The sequence below is a fragment of the Dipteris shenzhenensis genome, chromosome 6, assembly GCF_047967505.1.
Source record: "Dipteris shenzhenensis isolate YYH24624 ecotype China chromosome 6, Dip_SZ_1.0, whole genome shotgun sequence".
NCBI classification, from domain to species: domain Eukaryota; kingdom Viridiplantae; phylum Streptophyta; class Polypodiopsida; order Gleicheniales; family Dipteridaceae; genus Dipteris; species Dipteris shenzhenensis.
Window position 1 is genome coordinate 17,777,509 of NC_141601.1, and position 18,349 is coordinate 17,795,857.

At 46.5% G+C, this 18,349-nt stretch overlaps 1 protein-coding gene across 1 annotated transcript in view; it reads right to left on the reverse strand.

Annotated features, from left to right (window-relative positions):
* Positions 1–18,349, reverse strand: part of EMB3011 (RNA helicase family protein) — a 44,508-nt gene that overhangs the window by 7,203 nt on the left and 18,956 nt on the right. The window contains exons 10-12 of the mRNA XM_087375566.1: positions 15,848–16,077; positions 15,565–15,744; positions 15,349–15,420 (exon numbers count right to left, since the gene is read on the reverse strand). Coding sequence (XP_087231692.1) covers positions 15,349–15,420; positions 15,565–15,744; positions 15,848–16,077 — 482 coding nt within the window. The remainder of the gene's footprint in view (positions 1–15,348; positions 15,421–15,564; positions 15,745–15,847; positions 16,078–18,349) is intronic.

An 18,349-nucleotide genomic window follows, 5' to 3' on the forward strand; every position in this document is an offset into this window, starting at 1 on the left:
AGGGTTTTAAGAGTGATACCTTGTACCCTCTTTATGTTTCCAGTGTGGGTAATCATGTTGTTGCCATAACCGAGCTGCCAAAGGTTTCATTGTGGCATAGCCGGTTGGGACACATGTCTGTTAAAGGAATGCAAGAACTGTCACGTTTGGGTTATCTGCCGTCTTTTTCTTTTTCAGATTTGCCTACTTGTGATCATTGTATATTTGGCAAGCATTCTGTGACCCCTCATAAGAGGAGAACTCCCCAGAATAGAGCACCACTTGATCTAGTGCACACTGATTTGTGTGAGATGCCACAGTTATCACTAGGGGGTGCAAAATATTTTATTACTTTTATTGATGATGCCACACGCAAAGTGTGGGTCTATTTCTTGAAGCATAAGGGCGATGCCTTGAATTCTTTCAAGAAGTTTGTCGCTCAGGTTGAGAATCGGACAGGTCGCAGGCTGAAATGCCTCAGATCCGATAATGGGGGTGAGTATGTGTCACATGCTTTTGTGCAGTTTTGCCAAGCTTAGGGCATCAAACAGGAACTCACAGCTCCTCATAATGCATCTCAAAATGGTGCAAGTGAGAGGATGAATCGAACTATTCAGGAGAAGGTTCGATGTATGTTGTCTTATGCTGCATTACCCCATGGCTTTTGGGCAGAAGCCGTGCAAACAGCAGTTCACATTATTAACAGGTCGCCAAACAAGGCTTTGGAGTTGAAAGTGCCAGAGTGTTGGAATACTGAAAGGAAAGAGTAGAGTTGACACAAATTCAGAATACTTGCTTATAGAATGAAGAAGAAAGAGGTCCTTAAGTAGGCACCTCATACAAGGTCACTGACATCACTGATGACCTCAAAGCTCCACAATCATCTCCTCAATCTGCTCCTAGATTCTCTCAATCATCCTATGTGGCTCTCCACCACCTAACTGTGCTTGTGGGCACCTAACTGTGCCTCTAGCACTCACACATAGAAACATAAGGTGTGCCTGAGGCATACACCTTGAGATATCCCAACAAACCCCCCCTCAAGGAAATGCCTCAAGCTATGTCAAGGATACATCTAGTCTCATAGTTTCTCATGCCATCTCATGGTGGTCAAGGATAAATCTACGGCTAGGTTCTCATGCTAGCAAGGGTTCCCTTGGGTGTAAGGTAAACAGAAAGGGATACAAACAGACCTTCCAATGGTTATCTCCCTTGCATGTACATGCACACAATGTCTGCAAGAGGTACCATGGAACAAAACATACACATGGCCTACATCATAAGGTGACCAGAGGTGTTTACAAAACACACACAACACAATAGTTTATTTTCATTCATTTTGGAGGACTATCCAGGCTGAGTACCTTGACATAAAAAGAAAAGAGATCTGGAGCATACATAGAGATGTTTAAAATGCATAATCTTCATGGGATGCCTCATCTTGTGGAGGCAAATCAACTGAAAGTAGATTTGCATTTTCTGTCTTTGAAGTTGCTTCCTTTTTGGCAACCATTGTTTTGGCAATCTTCAACAAGGAAGTCAGATTGGCATTTTCATCCTTTGTAGCATAACAAGACATTGCTTTATGTTTTGGCTTTTCACATATTTTGCATAAGCAAGCCATGAGAGGCTCTAACCCAAGTATTGGGTAGTGTCTTCTCTCTTACAGGGCTTAGAATAACAACTAAAATGCTTCAAAATATAAGCATTTAATGTAGCAAAGTCTTGTGACCAAATTTCAAACAATGATGCTTTCACTTACATGCTTCATAGAAGTGGCTAAAATGAATACTTTCCAATCAAAACCAGGTCTAGCAATTCAAAACAAAACTGAAGCCACACTTGTACTGAAGTTATTGAAAGCTTCAAAAAACCAGAATTGCTAGAGTAGCATTTTATGTAGCATCATCTTCAAAAACTTGTCCAAAACTGTCAAAACTGAAAAGCTGAACTTGGAGGGCTTGTAGCTCACTCTTCAAAGCAAGGAAAAGAGGGCTTTCTGAAGCAAAAGAAAGCTCATATACCAGAGAGGGTCCAGCACAGAGGTTAGACGAAATGGTGCGCACTTTTGCCCGGGAGAGTTGCTACAGGCTGAAACTGAGTTTTGACGATTTCTCCCTCGTTACTGAACCAAATGACTTGAAAAATGGCTCAAAATCTTCGTCTTGAGGTCGCCCATCTACTCCTAAGAGGGCTCAGGCAATGGCGGAGCAGGCAGGGAGTATTGAGCAACAGACGAAATTCGCTGTTTGGAGAATGGCAGCCACCACAGACGTTTTTTCTTCAATTGCTTGCAGGTGGAAGTTTGCCCATACTAGAGGAGTTTCCAGCTCAGAGGGTTTGGGCAATGGTCGTTTGTAGATGGAGAACCAAGCTCTCAAAGATTTTGGGAAGAAAGAGGAAAATGGAGAAGAAGAAGATGAAGAAGAAGATGATGATGTGGCAGAAATGGGCTCAAGGGGGATCAAATGGCTCTGATACCATGTTGGAATACTGAAAGGAAAGAGTAGAGTTGACACAAATTCAGAATACTTGCTTATAGAATGAAGAAGAAAGAGGTCCTTAAGTAGGCACCTCATACAAGGTCACTGACATCACTGATGACCTCAAAGCTCCACAATCATCTCCTCAATCTGCTCCTAGATTCTCTCAATCATCCTATGTGGCTCTCCACCACCTAACTGTGCTTGTGGGCACCTAACTGTGCCTCTAGCACTCACACATAGAAACATAAGGTGTGCCTGAGGCATACACCTTGAGATATCCCAACACAGAGGAGGTGTGGTCTGGCAAGCCACCTTCATATAAGCACTTACGTGTATTTGGCTGCGAGTGCTTTGCTCATGTACGCAAAGAACTGCGCACCAAACTGGATCCAAAGTCTATCAGATGCATCTTTATGGGTTATGGTGACGAAGGTGAAATGGGGTACAGGTTATGGGATCCCGTTAAACGGAAGATTATACGCAGCAATGATGTCATCTTTAAAGAGGATAGTGTACACAAGGAACCCGTGCAACCTGTGGAATACAGGAGAGTTATTTATGATGATGTTGGACAGCAAAGAATGCCCATTTATATGCAGCAGCAGCCTGCTGCAGATAACCCTGTTCAAGAGGGTATACAGGCTGAAAATCAGCCATATAATTTTGCCAATGATGCACCACTGGATATGCCAGCAGATGAGGCTGTAGAACAGCCAGATATGGTGGTACAGCCACCCGTCATGCATGAAGAACAGGCTGGACAGCAGCCTAATCCGGAACATTTTGTTAGGAGGAGCACCCGTGTACAACGGCCTCCTGCTAGGTTTGTTCCAGGAGCCAATAATGTGGCTGATTTTATCATGCTGACAGATTGTGGTGAGCCTTCCAGCTTCAAGGAAGCTATGGGAAGAACAGAGAAAAAGAAGTGGGAGAAAGCCATGCAGTCAGAAATGGACTCCCTACTTCAGAATGATACATGGGACTTGGTGCAGTTACCTGCAGGCAGAAAGGTTTTGCCATGCAAGTGGGTTTACAAAGTCAAAGTGGATTCAAATGCTTTACGAGGTATAAGGCCAGATTGGTTGCCAAGGGATTTAAGCAGGAGAAGGGCATTGACTTTGATGAGATTTTTTCCCCTGTAGTCAAGATGACTACTTTGAGAGCAGTGTTAGCTCTTGTTGCTCATGACGACATGGATTTATGTCAGATGGATGTGAAGACAGCTTTTCTTCACGGAGATCTCCATGATGAGATCTATATGAGTCAGCCAGAGGGATATGCTGTTAAAGGGAAAGAGCAGCTTGTGTGTAAGCTCAAGAGGAGCTTGTATGGACTCAAGCAGGCGCCAAGAGAATGGTACAAGAAGTTTGATGCCTTCATGCAGTCCCAAGGGTATCATAGGTGTGAGACCGATCATTGCTTGTACACCAAACGGGCAAAGGATGGCAGTTTGATGCTACTCATCCTATATGTGGATGACGTGCTTATTGCCAGTAAATCTCAGCATGAGATTAGTGCTTTGAAGAAACAACTGCATAAGTCTTTTGACATGAAAGACTTGGGTGATGCAAATCATATTCTTGGCATGAGGATTACTCGTGACAGGTCCAAGGGACTTTTGTTTCTGTCACAGAAAGAGTACATTGACAAAGTACTGCAGCGCTTTAAAATGGAGGGGGGGGAAGTCTATTCGTACCCCGTTACCTCCACATTTAAAACTCAGCAGTAAGGACAGCCCCAGATCAGATGATGATAAGGCTGAAATGGCCAAGGTTCCGTATGCATCTGCAGTTGGATCTTTGATGTATGCCATGGTTGCCACTCGTCCACATATTGCTTTTGCGGTGGGAGTCATCAGCAGGTATATGGCAAATCCAGGCAAGAGGCACTGGGAAGCAGTGAAAGGTGTCTTGAGGTATCTCAAGGGTACCAAAGACTTGTGCATATGCTATGGTAGGCAGGATGCATTGGTGCATGGTTTTACAGATTCAGACTATGCAGGGAATGCAGATAACCGGAAGTCTACTACCGGTTATATTTTCACATTTGCAGGAGGTGCTATATCATGGGTGTCTCGGTTGCAGAAATGCGTTGCACTGTCAACTACTGAAGCTGAATATGTTGCAGCCACTGAGGCTTGCAAGGAAGCAATATGGCTTACTCGGCTGGTGGGAGATTTGGGCATTACAGGAGATATGCCAGTTTTGCATTGTGATAGTCAGAGTGCTATCATGTTGGCAAAGAATCCGGTCTTTCATCAGAAGACCAAGCACATAGAAGTGAAATATCATTTCATCAGGGAGGTACTGGAAGACAAGCGACTTGAGCTTGTGAAAGTGCATACTGATGATAATCCTGCAGATTTGCTCACTAAGAGCTTGCCTACAGAGCGGTTTGCACATTGCCGCCACATCATGGGATTAGGATGAGACCATTCTTATTTTATGGTCTTGTATACAGTAACTGTATATTGCTGTAATTTTTATTCTTTTCTCCCCTTTAGGCACATTGGCCTTTAGGTGGGAGGTTGTTGGGGTAAAGGCACATTGCCAACCCTTCATTAAAGATAGGACACCTATGACTGTCTTTAGACAGTCATAGGGTAAAACCTAATCCTAATAAAACTAAAGAGTTTGTGGTGTGGCTCATCACTTCACACCCGCACATTGGAGTCTTCTCTCTCTCTCACTCTCTCCCTCTTGCTCTTCTTCCCCCTTCAGCCCTTTTCACTTCTCTAATGTGGACTGTATACAGCAGGGTGCGGGGCTGTTGACACCCACCCTCAAGGGGCACCTAGCCGCCGCTATGGTTGTGCATAGGTTGGGGGGCCAACCAGGCCCCCAACTAGGTCGGTGACCTGACCTGTAGTTCGGGTTACAACCGACCCTGGGTCAGCCCAACCCAGTCGGCTGGACTGTTCGGGTGTCCAGCAAGAGGTGACATCACCTTAGAGTGTTTTTATATGGGAAGGAGGCGTTTTCAAGGCCGGGACAGTGAAGGCATGAAGGCGTTTTAGGTTGCAAGCCTCTTCGTTGTCTTCTCCAGCCCTCTCCACTCTCCTTCCTTCAATCCCCTTCTCTACTTTCTTTCCCTTCCACCCTCCCTTTTCGATTCTACTTTGTCTTCTCTCCAACATGGCTACCCTGGTTGAGATGGTTGAGAACAAGGTGAGGATTCCAATACTACCCACCTTTTCCATCCATTGGATGGGAATAATTACGGTGTATGGAGAGTCATGATGGAGTCAGTATTGCAGTCATATGATCTTGCAAACTTCGCTTTGATGGGGTTCCGAGGACAGATCCCCTTGAAGCAAACTTGGCGATCCTGGAGCAAAAGGAGACAAAATCTGGCTCGGCTCTAGGAACGGGTCAATGCAAGGGTATAGTCTTTCATTTTCTTGAACTATACTCCTCGCATCATCAATCATGTTAAGCATATGACAGTAGCCAAAGGGATATGAGAGCACTTGGTGTCCTTGTATAATAGAATTATTCCCATGAAGAGAGTCTCTCTGAAGGTCCAGATGAGGGTGTTGGATCCTACAAAGTCGTCTACCATGCTCTAGAAGCTTCAACAAAAGATCCTATAGGCAAGAAAGGAGATATCATCTAAGGACATGGCCATTACATTGTTGTCCCATCCTTCTTCCCAGTACTCCGCATTTTATTCATCCTTGATAACCAATGAGGGGATGAATACGCTTACTTGGGAAGAGTTGGTACCTATAGTGCTCAACCAGGAGGAGCCCTTTCAAATTCCTTCCCAGGGCAGTAGCTCAGAGGCCTTGGCAACTATACAGAAAGGAAGGAACCAAGGTAAGAAGATAGATGCAAAAACGGAAGCGCTAAAGGCGAGCAAAGAGGGGGTGTTAGAGTTAGCATCTCTTGTCTGTAGCTGAGTGAGAGCCTCAGTTGTGGGTGTGCCCGCGCGTGGTGAGGACTTGAGAGAGAAGGGGGTGAGGACTGTTTTACCCACCTCGGGACCGGCCATGTCGAGGTGATCAGATGGTCGGTTGTTCCGCCTTGATGTGCACCGTGTACACCAAGGTGCGGGGCTGTTTACACCCACCCCTGAGGCCTGGAGGGCCTAGCAAGTGCCATGGTTGCGCATAGGTTAGGGGGCCAACCAGGCCAGTGACCCGACTTGTAGATTGGGTTACACCCAACCCTAGGTTGACCCAACCTACTCGGCTAGTTGGCCAAGGTGGCCGGTAGGGGATTTAATCTCAATCTTGGAGATTTTGCCCAGCAGTAGAGGGCCTTTTCCAAAGATCCTGTACAGCCTCTCTTTGTTTCAGCATTGTAGTTCTTGTGGTTGTGCTGTTCACTCTCCTTTGGTGTTTATTTTCCAAAGACTCTCCCAGATGTAGACCATAATATAATCACACATATACACATACACACACTCGTACACACGAGGATCCATTTATAGCAAATTCTTTGTACAATGTTTCTATATGCACTCCGAAAGAATCAAAGTGACATAGGTAGCACTACATGAGAATACTAGTTTGCACTCTATATTTCATGTTGTTCTTGAACAAGTAATTTTCAGCAAAATCAATCATAGAGATACTTGTGTCCTTGGGAAAATTAGACAAGCACATCTTGGATCTCTTGTCTTGCATGCGACCTATAAAATTATGAAGCATGTATTCTGAGATGGATTGAACTAAGTGATCTATAAGTTCCTGTCGTCGAGTGGTTGTAATGAAGGTGGGAAATAGTAGGGAAAAAGGTGGGAAATAGGTGGTAAATAAGAAGGGAAATTGATAGTAAGATAGGAGAAAGAAGGGGGACTATGTAAGTCAGCCCCTAATGAATTGTATGGTACCATTTGATGTGACATCTAATCCTATCAACTCTCCCTGCTCCTTCCTGCTACCTGCTACCTACGCTCACACTCTCTCTCCTCCCTCTATCTCTCTATCCCCTCATCCTTCTCTCTCTTCCTCTCTCCTTCCCCTTCTCTCTTCTCCTCCCTTCCTTCTGCTATTCTCTCCCCATCTCCAAATCTTCCCCTTCCCCCTTTTCTACATTGGTATTAGAGCACGACTCTCGCACCTTTGCTTGCTTCTCCGTTCATCTTCACTCAAATCCCAAGAGCTGCTATGCCAATGCTAACATAAGATTGCAAGAAGCTATGCCAGTAGCCTCAACTCAGCAATAGCAACAAAGAAACTCGACTAAAATATCATGCCCAAGCTCTGCTAAAGGTCGAGCGAACTTTCTCCCATGGTCGTTGGGAAGCATTTGGCTGAAATCGTTGGAGCAAGACGTCGACCAGACTTTGACTGCTTCTACACCTGCATTGCTCCAACACCCATTCACGCCTATCCGGTCTTTAATGTTAGAAAATTACCCAACAGAGGGTACGCACAGCGGAAGACTTATAGTAATGCCCAAGAGCTCACACAGTGTGCGTGTGGGGTGTGGAATCACAAACTTCTTAACTTATGTGCATAAAATAGATGTGCAGACTCATCAATAGACAATGAACCAGCCAGATAGAGAAACCACCAAAATAATATATTTCCGTCCAAAACTATGGACACAATACAAAAGAGAGATCCAGAGTCCCACCAATGGTGTGGTCCTCTGATCTAACCACAAGGTCCTTCTCCTATCTGCTGGCTATCTCTAGACTCGAGCCTGTGTGCTCCACCTTGAGCTTCTGTAGACTTTCCGTCCAGATCCCTCCCACCTTGCTGTCTTTGCACCAGCCTAGGTGGGCAGCACTCTTAGCTAAGTCTGCAGCTCCTGTGTGCTCCCTTTACCTCCAATGATGAGGCCTAAGGCAAGCTCCCTGCTGCTCCTTTCTGCTGGTACTTGTGCTGCTCCAAGTGATGATGAAATGAGGCAAGTGCCTCTCCTTTTATAGGCCCTAATGGGCTGGCAAAAAACCGACCAGTCAGGCTGCCTATGGCCGACCCAAACAGGCCGACCAGGCCCAGACCTGGTCTGCCTATAAATGCCCCTTTGGGGCCCTCTTTTCTAGGGCTTTTGGCCAACACTTCAAGGCAGGGTCCCAGCCCCTAGGTCTGCCCTACATAAGGCCTGGTTGGCTGGCTCCAACCAGCCCAACCAGCCTCTTCATATAGCCGACTCCCTCTGCTGGTCTGCCCTGTCCTGTTGCACCCCTTGCCGGCACCCTGATCTGCCCAAACGTGTGCGCCTCAGTTCCGTACTACTGCTGACATCATCCGTGACCTGTTCCAGCAAGACAGTCCTCCATGGATCTGCTCCTGACAGCCAGGTTCTTTTCTTTGGCTTGCTGCCCACATGGCAGCCCATGTGCTGCCCATGTGGCAGCCCCATGCTATGCTTCTCTCTGTCCCTATGGCATCCATTGTGCTGCCCATGTGGCCTAATCATTCCTTGGTCTCCCTCCCCCATGCTCTCCTCATTTGGGGGCTTACAGATGGGGAGGTGACCATTCCAACATTTAAGGACTTGGATGAGGAGCTCCCTCGCAGCAGCTTGCACCCCCGGTGACGCACCTAAAGCTTGGATTTATACGATCCACAAAACGACTCCTACTAGGCCTACCCAGACAAGTGATTGGCCTCATGCAGCAGCCCTGTGCCCAGATGGCCTCATCATCTGTTCATGATGACCAAGAGTACGTTGATTTTGGCCCTGCCTTGCCCGTCATCGTCATCGCTCCAATTCGTCATCATCATGCGCTGCCTCGTCGCCTCTCCTGCGCAATATGAACCGACCCCACACTGCCTTCCGCTCAACCCACGCCGCTGCCTTTCTTTTTTCCTTCCCTACCTTAGACCTTAGTCCAAGTTCCTAACTAGGATTAGTCCGTTAGGTTAGGTTCAGGTTTGGTTAGCTAGGTTAAGGTTGAGTTAGTTGGGTCAGTTAGGTGATTGGGGTTTAGTTAGAGGGTTAGGTTAGTGGTTAAGGAAACTTGGGTTAAGCTAAGTTTTACTAGGGTTAAGTTATACTAACCAAAAATGTCTCAGTGGTCCTAAGTGTCTTAGCAGTCTTTAGGTTAGGAGTCCTAACTGTCCTAGGTGACTTTTTTTTTTTTTACAGAGAACTGTCCTAGGTGTCTTAGGGACCACCCCCCTACCCCCCCAAAAAAAAGTGGTAAAAAGTTCACTTTTCAGCCTCTTTTTAGAGGCCTTCCACAGCCCATTTGAAGCCATTTTGGCTCCGTTTCGAAGCTTCTTCGACGATCTTTCTTCAGAGCCTCTCCATCAACATTTTCGTGTTTCCATGCACTATCTCAGGTGCTCATTATGTAGGGTTTTGCTATCCATTTTCTCCTTGCCTACATTTTCGTGTTTCCAAGGCCAGTCGCCATGCCACCGAAGCATGCCCCTCCTAATATATTGCATGACACTGATGAAACTGCTTAGTATGAGCAAGTGCCTACCACAGTGGCTGGCATCTACTAGTGGTGCAAAGGTTCCTCCACTCAACGTCTCTCTCCTGCATCCCGGGAAGCGAAGGCAGTGCAGACGCAGTTTTTGGATACCTTTCCTCTATGCTCCAGGGTGCTTTCCACCAGATAGGACAGGAGTTCAGCCAGCAGCTTACCACAGCCATGGCTATGCAGGATACGGCTCTTGTCCAAATGGGACAGCAGATCGGTCAACAGATCACATCTGCCATTGCTATGCAGGATAAGGGTAAGCAACCCGCACCCCAGCAAGGGGACCATTCAGACAGTCAGGATGTTTTGTCTGCTCCATGCAGGGGTTTTATGGTAGATGCCCGTCGTGCCTATGAGCATCAATCTTCTAGACCATTGCATGTACCCCAGCTTGGGGATTATCTGGACTTAGATGATGCATTTTATGTGCCACAGTGCACCTTCTTGCAGGATGTCAGGCCATCTTTTGGCTCTCAGCTTTCTGCATCTATGCAGGCTGATGGGCCGACCTATTGGTGTGCATCCAGCTAGTGCTTCGTTCACCGCACCAACAAGTATACCTGGAGCTGGCTTAGGTTTATATGGCAGCCCACACCCTTGGGAGAGGTCTGACCTCTTCTCAACCCTTTGGTATAGCATCATTTCGGAGAGATGCATTTGGCAGAGAGGCCTAGCCTGGGGTTCATGCACCTATCGCTCTGCCAACGAGCACATATAGCCAGATGCAACCATTGCATCAGATGGCAGTAGCTTCTACGCAGCAAAGGGTTGATGGTGGGCAGCAAGCCACTTTTGATGACATGTTGGCAAATTCTTTGCGTTCATATAAGGCCCTACCTGAGGCCATCAAACTTGAGATTCCCTTGTGAACGAGGAGGTTTATTGGGATGCCCAGCCAACACTTTATACTATTTCCATGCATGCCCTGATGGGTGCCAAAAGTCCAACCATCTGGCAAGAGCAAGAGCAAACAAGAGCAGCCAGAAGCCACTCCCTTGGGCCTCACACTGGGGGTGAAGGAGAGTGGAAGGTGTGCTGCAGACTGAGTTCCCTAGAGGCTGGACCTTGGCTGTCTTCTAGGGCAGCGAGGTGTTGCGATCATCAATATCTTCTGGAGCAGCAAACCTACAGCAAACAGGAGCAGCAGTTAGGGCTTTCTTGGGCCTACTCCCAGGAGGTGAAGGAGACCTACAGAGAGCTGCAGACTGAGCTAGGAAGAGCCGCCTACCTAGGCTGATCTACAGGCAATAAGGTAGAGAGGAACACTCTGGATAGAGAGTCTACATACGCTCGAGGTGGTGCACGCGGGCTCAGAGATCTAGAAGTGCTTGACATCTAGTAGGAGAACCTTTTGGTAATGTATCTTGTCCTACTTTGTGGACAGACGAAAATATAAAGTGTTGTTTCTCTATTTGTCTTTGAGCATTGTCTATTTATTGGCTTGCACATCTATGCACATTAAGTTAAGAAGTTTGTGATTCCACACCCCAAACCACACTGTGTGAGCTCTTGGGCAATTCTATCAATCATCCGTTGTGCGGACCCTCTCTTGGGTGATTTCTAACATGGTATCAGAGCCCAAGTCAGAGGCTCACAAGTGTGGGAGCCTGAAGGCAAGGACCTTGTTGAAGGACGACCCTAATTGAGAAGCTCTTGGAAGTTGACTTCCACGACTGGAGGACAGTGCCCTTGCGAGAAGGAGGGTGACTCATGTTCAGTCAGGTGCGTTTAAAGTTTGTGTTCCAGGTTACAGTGGAGCATTGTCATCGACGTGTTGGCATTGGGCCGAGATGTGTCGGTGAGAGGGGGTGTTGGAAAGGTCACCTCCCCATCAGTAAGCCCCCAAATGAGGAGAGCATGGGGGGGGTGGACCTGGGTCCTGAGGGATGGCCACATGGGCAGCAAGATGGCTGCCATGGGGGCAGAGATCAAAGAGAAAAAGGAAAGTACCTGGACGCATCAAAGTGGCTGTTACACATGGCCATACATACATGGCATAGATCTGGCCTGGAAGAGGCAGACCTGGAGCAGCACAAGATGGCAGGGTATCTCGGGGTACAAGTGCCTACATGGCGAGCTATCTGGCGAGGCGTGTGGGTAGGCACATGGCCTGCAACATACCCTAAAGATGGCGCAGGAATATGGCAGGACAGATCAGCAAACAGGTCGCCCAACAGTAGGGCTGGTTGGGGCTGGTTGAGCCAGCCAACCAGGCCTTGGTTAAGACGGTCAAGAGGGCTGGGTCCTTGCCTGGAACAAAGGCTGTAAAGGGCCTAGTAAAGGCCCTTATATAGGGCCCTGGTTGGGCTGGTAGGGGCAGCCAACCAGGTCGGTTTTCAGCCAGACTGAGTCGGCCAAAATAGGGCTGACGAGTCGGCTATTTCGACCAGGCCTTGGGCCTATAAAAGGAGAGGCCCTGCACCTCATAATTCATCCAACCATCCAGCAAGAGCAGGAGCAGACAGGAGCAGCAAGAAGCCACTCCCTTGGGCCTTGCACTAGGGGCGAAGGAGAGTGGAAGGTGTCCTGCAGACTGAGTTCCCTAGAGGCTGGACCTTCGCTGTCTTCTAAGGCAGCGAGGTGTTGTGATCATCAATATCTTCTGGAGCAGAAAACCTACAGCAGACATGAGCATCAGTTAGGGCTTTCTTGGGCCTACTCCCAGAAGGTGAAGGAGACCTACAGAGAGCTGCAGACTGAGCTAGTAAGAGCTGCCTATCTAGGCTAATCTACGGGCAGTAAGGTAGAGAGGAACACTCTGAGCACGCAGGCTCAGAGATCTAGAAGTGCTTGACATCTAGTAGGAGAACCTTTTGGTATTGTATTCTGTCCTACTTTGTGGACGGACGGAAATATAAAGTGTTGCTTCTATATTTGTCTCTGAGCATTGTCTATTTACTGGCTTGCACATCTATGCACATTAAGTTAAGAAGTTTGTGATTCCACACCCCACACCACACTGTGTGAGCTCCTGGGCTTCCGTTGTGCGTACCCTCTGTTGGGTGATTCCTAACACAAAAGGTATGCTGCACTAGCCAAACTCAAGCATCACTGCTTTCACTTGCATTTCCCGAACCCTAGTACCAAATATCTTCTCATTGATTTGCTTGTCCATCCAGCTGGGATGTACAGCACTCCCTTTTGGCATTCCATATCTGAATCAACATCTATTTCAATAGTATGCATAGAGGTTTCTTTCCTTCCTCTATTTGGCTTTCCTTAAATTGCTCAGATTCATTTTCCAATAAATGAGCTTGATGTTGTCTGTTCAGTCCTTCAAAACTTTAACCATATCATCCAAATAATTCTTAATTGTTTGTTCCTGACATGAGTCGTTCTGTCCCTGCGCCCAAACCATAAAGGGAAATACCAAAAGCCTTGATGGTTTCATCAGCAGTCACCCCCAAGCATTGGGTCTGCTCCAATGAGACCATTCAGTTACCCCCTTTCTTGGGAGGCATAGGCTCATACAAGAATTTAGGCAAAACTGCGCTTTGTTTTTAGATTTCTGATCCAAATTCAGACGAAACTTAGTCAAACCATTCCAATCAACCAAATGAAGATCTCAGAAGGAGTAGGAAACTCATTTGGTTACAATTTTCATCAAAAAACCCTGATTTTGAAAATCACTGATCTGGTTCTGTTTGCTGAATTCTGAGCCATATCTCAATTGATTTTATTGCTAAAGGCGTGAACATGATAGATACTGCCCAAAATTTTAGAGAATGTAACTGTTGGAAAGGTCACCTCCCCATATGTAAGCCCCCAAATGAGGAGAGCGTGGGGGACGGAGACCTAGGGAAAAAGATGCCCAAAGAAGAGAGAGAGAGGGGGCTGCCACATGGGCAGCACCTCACAAGAGAAGAAGGCTGCAAAGGGCGGAACCTGTGGAAGGAGCAGAAGGCGGGGACAGCAAGCCCTAGGTCTGACTTGGCAGGGCGCGATGACGTCAGCAGCAGTATGGTTCAGTACAGCGCTGCACACGTGGCTGGAGAAGAGCCTGGCAGAGGGCAGAACCAGCAGCAGCAGGGTGAACAGGAGCTGACATGGCTGGGGCCTGGTGGAGCAGCAAATGGGGCTGCCGGTGGGCAGAGGCATGCCTTAAATAGGCTGGGCCCTTGCCTAGATTGGAGGGCCAAAAGCCCTAGAAGTGTGGGCCAAAGGGGCCTAGTTTTGGAGCCCTTAAAGGGCTGGTTTTGGGGCAGACTGGTCGGCCCAAACAGACCAGCCAGTCGGCCCATTTAGGGCTGGCTGGTCGGTTACTTCAAGGGGCCCTTGGGGCCTATAAAAGCCGAGGCCACAGGCCTCATTTCATTATCCAGCAGCCAGCAGTTCCAGGGCAGAAAGGAGCAGCAGGAAGCCTACTTTCTGGGCCTATCTACAGGAGGTGAGAGAGTGCAACAGGTGCTGCAGACTTAGCTCTATGGCTATCTTCTAGGGCACCAAGCCTTCTGGAGCAGCCATTTACAAGCAGGTTGGACCAGTGGAACAGGGACCTGTGCGCTGCAGACAAAGCTGGCAGGGGCTGCCCACCTAGGCTGATTCACAGGCAGTAAGGTGGAGAAGAACACACTGGACGGAAAGCCTGAGGTGGAGCACGCGGACTCGAGTCTAGAGATAGCCAGTAGATAGGAGGAGGACCTTGTGGTTAGATCAGAGGACCACACCATTGGTGGGACTCTGGATCTATCTATTTTGTATGTCCATAGTTTTGGACAGAAATATATTTTGGTGGTTTCTCTATCTGGCTGGTTCATTGTCTATTAATGAGTCTGCACACCTATTTTATGCACATTAAGTTAAGAAGTTTGTGATTCCACACACTCCCACACGCACACAGTGTCAGCTCCAAGGCATTACTATAAGTCTTCCGCTGTGCGTACCCTCTGTTGGGTTTTAGATTTCTGATCCAATTTCAGACGAAACTTAGTCAAACCATTCCAATCAGCCAAATGAAGATCTCAGAAGGAGTAGGAAACTCATTTGGTTACAATTTTCATCAAAAAACCCTGATTTTGAAAATTACTGATCTGTTTCTGTTTGCTGAATTCTGAGCCATATCTCAATTGATTTTATTGCTAAAGGCGTGAACATGATAGATACTACCCAAAATTTTAGAGAATGTAACTACTATCACACAGACATGGCAATGTCAGAAAAAGACTTTTGCACATAACTCTAGTCAAACCTCCACCAAACAAAGTGATTTTTGGTACACTGCATGTACAGGCCTGCGTGACCCTGCCTTTCAAATTCGACTGTAAACTGATGCCTAGACCAGCGGATAGTCACCAAACTGGCCAAAAGGGCTGCTCCAATTCTAATCTACTCAGCAAGCCCTTTCCCAAGGATATAGTAACTATGGGAAGCTAAGTAACTAGCCTTTGTTACACCTATGCATGTTTCAAAGCGCATAGGGAAAAGCTTTTCTAAGCTCCTATCATCATTTACTGGGCAATTAGAAAGAAGAAAAATGATAAAAAGTCAGTACCTGAGTAAGTTGAGTTGTCTTCCCTGAACCAGTTTCTCCAACAACTATCAGCACTTGATTCTCTCGTATGACCTATTATTATTAAAAAACAGTTTGCAATCAAAAGTTAGCAAGAAATTTATAGAAACAGGCATCCATTCTAAGCTATATCTTAAAGGAACATGAATGTATGCCCCACATAATAAACCACTTGAAAAAAAGGTTGTTAAAACTTACTTGTAAAAGCTCATCTCGAATAGAAAATATGGGAAGGTACTGCCGTTGCTCTGATATAGTTTTCGTTTTTGCAAAGTCACTGACTGCTTCACCCTTCTCCTTCATGTGGACTGCAAATTTTGCATTCTCCTTGAAGTCAACCTCTCCTTCATCCCCCAATATTGCCTTATCAGCATCAACCTAAAGTTTCCCAGGAAATGGCCATGTGAAAGAAAGCACCTTAGTTAAAACTCAAATGCTATATACCTTGCAGATATACAATAATCCTGCAATTTCTAATTACCTCTTCAGCAGTCTTCTCAACTCCAAGAATGTTTCCCAGCTTTGAACCAGCCAACTCCCAAAACCGTTGGCGGGATTTGTTCATGCTCTGCTTCTCACGGATCTCCCTGACTAATGCAGATCCTTTCCTCGCTATGATAGCCATGTCCGAAGTGGGATCTTTCACTGGCATCACTGGCTCTGCCTGTTTTGTATACACAACTCTGCCATCGAGAAAGGGTGGCTTGGTGTCTTTCATATAAACAAGTGCAAAGTATTAGAAGCTAAAAGCCACAACAAACCACAAAATAGCTAAACTCTCATGCATATCCTGAAATAACTTGTTCCTCCCCAGTTCATGATCCTAGGGCATTCTAGATATAGATCAAAAAGATAACTCAAGTATAACACACAAATGCTACGGAAAGCTGATTTGAAAATCTACAATGCCTCCAACCTCAATATTACTTGCCTTTGATCGCTTTCTTTTGATAGATTATGGTTGGTGTGCTCATAGTATTGAAAGTAATATTAAAAAGTGTATATTATGGAGTTTGAGTCCTATGTGTGTCTTCTTGGATTATTCTTACTTGCACGTTAGTTTGGACGTCAATAACAAGTCCACCAGTGCTATGCCGCCTGTCTTCCCTTATTTTTAAAAATATGATATGTTCATAACTTAAAATTTTTGGATAATGGCATGTAGGAGCATTTCTTGGTTGAAGTACTACTCAAGTTCGTCCTTGCAATCTCATTCCTTGATGTTCTAATCATGAATTTTCTTATCATGATTCTTCATATCATATCATTTCGTAACCTATCATGTGTAGTTCACTATTATTGGACCTTCTTTGGGTTCTCTTCTAATCTAAACACACACACACACACACACACACATGCATGATTTTCCCTCTCTTGGCCATAGTTGTCTTTATAGACAGAGCATCCACCCCTTTAGCCTATAAATAGGGTCCTTTCAGTGGGGTCATTCTTTAAAAATTGACCCCCTAGAGATCCTACAAACTAGGGTCATTGGTTCCCAAGCATTAGGGTCATGGTGTGTCATCTGACTCCCCTAGGGGCATTAAAATCCCACGCCTCATTTTGTACATATGTCTGTGTGTGGCCTCTCTACTTGCCTTGTGGCACCTAGGTGTCACCCCTAGAAGCCCCTGGAAGGCCCTAGAGCCCTTCCTTTCCCTTCCTTGCTATTTTGAGTCTTCTCCCCTACCAGAGCAGCCTCATTCTAAAGATGGCGGATTTTTGCAGCCTCCCTCTTGCTGGCTGAAGTCGATTTTCGAGCTTTCTTCGCAACAGCTCTCCTCCCCTTGGTGCTCTCTGCTGCTGGCATGCTTCCTGGACTTGGACGCCTCCATTCTGGGCCACTTTTGGAGCTTTTCTCGACTTTCTTCGCGACAAAAGTCTTCCTTTCTTGATTCTAAATCCATATTCTTGAAAGCCTCTCTTTTTTGCTCCCGCCTGGTGCGAGGCGCACTGAAAACGGAGTTGCTGGTGGGCTGGAATCACCATTCTGGTGGGTGCAATCATGGCGGATCTGTTTCATCTTGCTGAACCCTCTTTCTCTTGATCTTTTCTGGTGCTAGAAGTCACTCATAGGCAGCTCCCTCCTCCAAAGTTTGCTCTCTGCTCTTCAACCTACTTCTGGAGCTGTTCCGGGCTGAAACAGGCTCTTTCTGTTGGCTCGATTCTCATCTTCCCTTTCTACTCTATGCTACTGTCATTTTGACTGAGTTTCTGCAAGGTTGGATGCCTTGCCGTCGACCCAGGAGAGGATTGGGGCATTGGTTGTGATACTCTCTTCTTGGGGGTGCAGTGGCTAGCCTTGGGCTCAATAATGGCTTGGATTTATGTGAATGCATTGCTTGGCATGCTGTCTGGTTGTTCTACTTGTGTTATGCATGACTATTGAAAGGAACCAAGAGAATAGCACTGGGAGTTGGTCACTAGCACAGTTGCACCTGCGGGTGAGCTCTTGAAGGAGTCCTTTTGTATTTGAGCTAACCAGTAATTAAATAAATACCACAAGGGGCGCCAAGTGTTAGGGCCAACAGGTGTCACTCTTCATGCTTTTGAGTAGGGGCATTCTAGACTCCCTTGTCTTAAATGGTTCAATGATGCTATGCAGTGAACTTATATGCTCTGAGTTTTGTTTGTGGACAATGGCAATGTTTCAAGTTGGCTGTATTTCAGTTTTGTGAGATAGTAGAGTCAGTTACACTGCCCTTTGTCGATCAAAGGCCGGTCACGATGGTTCCGTTGCCAAGACCCTTATTGAATCATCCAAAGGAGTCCCTGGGCAGCGTGGGTAGAGAAAGCATTTGCTGATTTTTGGTACAGCCATCCATTCACACTCTGAGTCGGAGCCAGAGCCACAGATAAGGGCAGCACACCCTGGAATAAGAGTGCAAGATGCAGCCCATGAAGGGCAAAATGTTCAGGTTGACGCATTGGGGCAGCCAGCTCCACAAGTGCAAAATCCTGTGGGTACAGCTGCATTGGGTGT